General features: G+C 39.1%; 1 protein-coding gene across 2 annotated transcripts in view; it reads right to left on the bottom strand.

Moving 5' to 3' along the window:
• ehd4 (EH-domain containing 4) overlaps positions 1–5,277 on the bottom strand; it is a 26,153-nt gene extending 20,876 nt beyond the window's left edge. The window contains exons 1-2 of one of the 2 annotated variants that reach the window (XM_008398687.2): positions 4,715–4,788; positions 211–310 (exon numbers count right to left, since the gene is read on the bottom strand). Coding sequence is in view for 1 of the 2 variants with exons in the window: in XM_017302639.1 (XP_017158128.1) it covers positions 4,715–4,944 (230 nt within the window). In the remaining variant the exon portion in view is untranslated. Of the gene's footprint in view, positions 1–210; positions 311–4,714 lie in introns of both variants that reach the window. The other variant, XM_017302639.1, reaches the window with a different exon arrangement.
• Between the last annotated feature and the right edge of the window lie 432 nt (positions 5,278–5,709).

Raw genomic sequence — 5,709 nt, 5'->3', positions numbered from 1 at the left:
ACACACACACACACACACACACACACACACACACACACACACACACACACACACACACACACACACACACACACATGCACACCTCACACTACTAGTCACAGCATACCTTGCTCTCCCCATAGCTCACAACTGATTGGAAAATTCTCACACACACTTCATACAATTATCTAACTAGGTGTCTACTAAATATTGTGGCTTTTGCAAGCTTACGCAGTCAGACTGTCAGCGGGTGTGGCAGTCAGCACTTTGCAGCCTCTACCAACTTGAACAAATGTGACTGGAGCTGTGGAAAACGCCCTGGTTCTGTCTGCTGTGAYGACGGGACATAGRGGAGGAATTATAGAGAGCAACAAGTTAGCTTTAACTTTGTTTCAATGGAGACAAAACAAAGGAGGCATATATATCTCATTATTGTCCAAATGTTTGAAAAAAACAAAACAAAAAAACAAACGTATGCTGTTGTCTGATATTTGGTGTAATGACGACTATAAAAAGACAGTAATGAGTGAAGAGTGATGGAATGACAGCACTCCACATCGAATACACAGAAATAAAACAGTGATTTTAACATGACATCTAGACATGCTTTGTACTGTAATCACAAACTTCAAACTACTAATGTCAAAAAAAGCATCTAGCTTGCAAAATTTGCTACAATAAAATAATTTACCAGCTTTCATGGTCGGTGTAAATATTTTGTAATTTACAGAGACCACGAATTCTGAAGCTTCAAGGAACACAATGTGTCTGGTGTAGGGTTGCTGTGTTTAAATTTTTTTTTTTTTTTTAAATATTTGTTAAAATTGTCATTATGATAAAACAGTATAATATGAGACAGATAATCTGTGAAAATAATTTCCCAGTGCTCCCAGTACTAACTGCAGAAATACACTGATTGGTTGTGTCAGTCAGACACAACCAATCAGAGAAAAGAGGAGGGTCTTAACGCTGTCAATCACTCTTGTGCTCATCCACTCACACTGAGCACTACACAGGAGGTTGATTGACAGCGCTAATTTTTTCACAGATCATCTGTCTCATACTGTCACGACATGGTGACAGTTTTGTAAAAGTTACATACTGCATGTAGTATGAAGAAATACTACAAATAGGTTGCACAATCCTCAAAGCTATTTTCAAAAGAAAGTAACATAAATGGCATCAGTTTAAACAATAAAACCACATCAACATTTTCAACAGTGTTGAAATCAGGCCATCTGCAGATAACCTTGATCTTATTAGCCATTTCAGAACACTGTTGACCCAAACCAGTAGAGAATTCACAAATGACAAAATACTGATGTTTCTGAAAGGCCTAGACAGTCTCAACTTGAATTGGACAGAAAATTTGTGGAAGGCACTAAAGATGATGAAGGGTGATGGCAAAGAGGCCTTCCAAATATAAAGACTTTGGTCATCTAAGAGATGGATGACCAAAAACAAGACGTATGAAAAAAGCTGCTCATCAATAACAACAAGGGCTCCTGGCTGCTGTAATGTAAAGAAAGACTTTTCTATTGATTATTGAGAAGAGAATGAATGCAGTAAAGTAACGTGCCTTAAAGCATCAAACAGTGCACCATTAGAAAATTGGCAATGGAAACCATAATTAATCATTTTTTTAACTCTTGAACTCCTGACATGAACATCAGTATTGCAAATATAAACATATCATCTAAACACACGGAACATTAATTGATAAAGAAAAAAAACATGCAAATTCCTCAACCAGACAGTTAAATTAGTCTATTTTTTTAAACAATCCTTTAGTGGGCCATATGGACTTTTTAATATGGGCTTTGCTTTAACGGTTACATTTTAATCACATAGTGAACACGTTTTTTTCATGATGTCAAACCAAACTAATGTTTGTTGAAGTAGTGTCAGACAATCAACAAAATCATCCAGTTGGACTTTAGTTCAAAAGTAACAGCAGTTAAGAAGCTCTATGGTGTCAGTGACAATGTCCTGATGAACCATGTGTGTGCGTGTGTGTGTGTTTCTGTGTGGAAAGTACTAGAAATGTGTGTTTCCCAGTGTGTTTTGAAATGTTTCCAGTGAACAGGAAATGGGACAATAAAACACAGAGCCTATGCAGACTGCTTATTATTACAGCTCTCCGTTTACCACCTCATTCTCTCATTTCCTCTGACCTCCAACCCTGAATGACAGTTACATCAACATGACACTTCAAAGATGAGTAACAGAATACTGAGTAGTGCTTGTTTAGCTACTGATTTGACAAGGAAATTATGGCAGATTAATTTAAATATATAAATAAAACCGAACTGAATGGATTCTGTCTATGACAGACTGCGTATGATGTGGAGTTTTTCCCCAGAGGCTGTAAACAAATTTTACAGCTGCTGAGCAACTTTCTCATACAGAAAGACACACACTTCAAGGTCTCCATCCACTTGTCTCATTAAAACATACTGTGAGGGCAAATAACATAAATACCTAGAGTACTCTCCTTCACTGGAAATTATTCTTGTAGTCAAAAGTAACTACCCCCATTTTTTCAAGGGTTTTATTTACTAGGATATAATAAAAACATTATCTGCATTGCTTCTCTCCTTCATTTAATCACCCACAATCCTGTGCTGCTTCTCTACCACTGTCTCAGGACCAACCTCGTCTTGCTCCAGAAACACAAATGACAAGATAGAAATCTGTGTCGGTTTTTAATATCGGTACAGTTTTACTTAACGGACCGATGGAGGGATGTTAAAAATGACCAACATCAGCTGATCCCGATACATTGTGCATCAGTAGTTACATTTATGTACTAAAAATCTATGTTTGGCAAACGTTTTTCTTCATGTAGATTTTCTCATCAGCGACACCTACTGTCTGGAAGACAGAATCAGACAGAGTAAATGACCAGTTTTAGCAGTTTGCAGTGCTGATGCTACACCTTGTCCACTCCACATCCAGAATGCAAGTTCCTGCAGCGACATGCCAAACGTCAGATAAAATGACTTATATTTCATGACAAAACAGAAGCCAGATCTATAACAACCTGCTGCTACTTTTATATCCTCACAAATTTTCCAAAATAGCGCAATAGCTCAAAACAAGAATCTGGAAAACCAGATGTAAACAGAGACACGCGATCACAAAGGAAAAGAAACCAAAGCTGGTTGGATATTTGGTAGATATGATGAACCATAAAAAATAAATGTAACAATGCACATTTCCTTCCGTGGCTCTCCAGGTGTGAAACTTCCAGCCTTCTGATGAAAAGGCCTCGGTGCAAGATAAACCCAGACTGTAAAAAGTTAGAATGGAAGTTAATATCATAACAAGTCTTAGTTTTACCTTAGAAATGTTGCTCTTGAATGACACCAAAAGTACTACTTTTATTTCTGAATCCATTTTTCTTCTTATTAAATTAGACACCATGTGCCCCCCTCAAATAAAGCCCTATGAAAAAAAAAAGATCCATCCTGTTTTTGCAAATGTTATACATTTTTTATTTGTTCTAAAACCTAAAAATAAAACCAAAATGGTGCTTCCTTTACAATAAATGTTCTACGGTAGGGTTTTTTAAATTGTCTTTTTTCTATTAAAAAAAAGGTTATGAAACATTTGCAACTCTAAAGTTTTATCTAGCTATACTATATATCTCTTACCACTGAAAAGGTTTCAGACCCCTGATCTGTAACATCTCACACAAAACATTTTCAGTCATAATCCTATGAAGATAAGCCATTTTGAGGCCCCTCAGACCAATCACACACGAGACCAAGATTTCCCAGAACATTCTTCTTGAACTGATTCCTGAGTCTTGTTTACACTCTGAAATCCTCTGACTGCCTGCCTGCACAAAACCACACGTCACTACATCAGTCCTTTGACCTGGGAATCCGACTTGCCCCTAAACAGGTCAGCTGATGCAACCCTGTGACTTCCTCACTAGACAAGTCAGGGGCAAACCAGAGGCAGTGACCTCATACCCCAGGCACCTATAAGTCCTTTTAGAAATAACAGATAGCAAAAATGTGCCGTATTCCCACCCTGAAGAGTTTAAGGTACGAATTGGAGGAATACATTGGACTGAGTAGATCATAATGAAGCAAATAAATACAGAACTTTTCAGATAGTTTACACTACTGACAAAAGATGTGAAAAGCTTGTTACACTTTTAAACTAAATCCCATATCATTATGTTGAAGTTCAGCTTTGTGGAACAACTTGCAGATTGATGTAAACAAAAGACTTTTCATTCATTCATTTGTTCTGCTCTTCCTGAGTGATGAGGGTTTTAGAACTAGTTCAGGTTTCTTTCACCGTCTTTCTTTAGGCTATCAGAATACTGGCAGCTGAAGCTGAACTTCTTCTGCCTTTTCTGACCAGATTCCAATAAAATTGATTTCCCAGCCAAACCTTGTCTGAGGACAATCTCGGATATATATTTTTTCAAATACAAACTATCCAACTTCCCTTTTTTCAAGATTTCCTATTTTTGAGCAAAAATTAATTTTCACAACTTTGGTGTTGTTACTAAAAATGAGGATATGAGGATGTCATTCTTTCTTTGACTTATGTTGTTCAATTTTACAGCATTTTTCATCTAAATATATTTAAGTAGAAATATTTGATATTTTTGGCACAAAGTTCCATGTATAGTACAATAACAAACAAAGTTAATTTGAGCCCATGAAACAGCCAGACCCCCCAGCGGTTCGGCCGCTGACAGAGCGGTCAGTACCTGATGAAGGTGGTCTTCCCGGTGGAGTACTGCCCCACCAGCAGCACCATGGGCTTACTCTGGAAGTCGGCCCCCTCAAGGGCCGGAGAGTGGAAGTCATGGAAGAGGTAGGTCTCCTCCAGCGGCAGCAGCTTCTTGGTGTAGAGAGTTTGGAGTCCCTCCGTGACCGTCTGGTACATCTCTCCTTCCTTGTTGCGGCCACCTTGCTCCTGTTTCACCCAGCTGAACATACTTCTCTCAAATACAAACTATCCAACTTCCCTTTTTCGAGATTTCCAAACGTTCCGGATGTTTCCGCGTCCCTTCCTGCTCGGTCCACAGCGAGAGAGAAAGCTGGTTTAGCTCCTGGGAGTCTCCTTGACTTCTGGACACAGAGCTGCGTCTGTCTGCAGCTGTTTGTGCAGCTGATGTGGGTACCTGCGGGCGCCGCCCTTCACCCGGTGACGCTGCTGTTTCCCCTGGGCGGGGAGGAGGGAAAGAGGAGAGGACAGGAGATATTCGCCGCGGTTACATCAGGAAAAGTTCTTCAATTTTACTAGCCAATATTACACCATAAAAATATTCTAACTAATCTAGCTCATTTATTCTTGTAGGAATAGTAACGAAGGTTCAGTCACATGAAGATAATATGAAGGCAGAAACAATCACCTGTGTTTTCAGGCACCGGTGACCTTCATTCAACAGTAACTGGACAGGAAACGGGGAGGAGAGAGGAGAGGAAGACATGCAGCAAATGGCCCGAATGGAACGCATGGCAAGTGSGTCAGCACTGGGCAAATAGTGCGCGCGCTCTACCAACTGACCAACTGAGCTCACAATCTACTTATTTAGGTAAATTCAAAGTCACTGAGAAATATGCGTTTGTAGTTGTATTCTTGTAAAGCTCTTCTGCAAAAATGCAAAACAACTGTAATTTCACCAGTGGCGCAACTACACATTATTCAGGTGGATGCGAAAACATAAATCGGCGCCCGATATATATATATATATATATA

This window comes from Poecilia reticulata, linkage group LG22 (assembly GCF_000633615.1).
Source record: "Poecilia reticulata strain Guanapo linkage group LG22, Guppy_female_1.0+MT, whole genome shotgun sequence".
NCBI classification, from domain to species: Eukaryota; Metazoa; Chordata; class Actinopteri; order Cyprinodontiformes; family Poeciliidae; genus Poecilia; species Poecilia reticulata.
The sequence above is the reverse complement of the archived record's forward strand: the minus strand, read 5'-3'. Positions and strand labels throughout refer to the sequence as shown.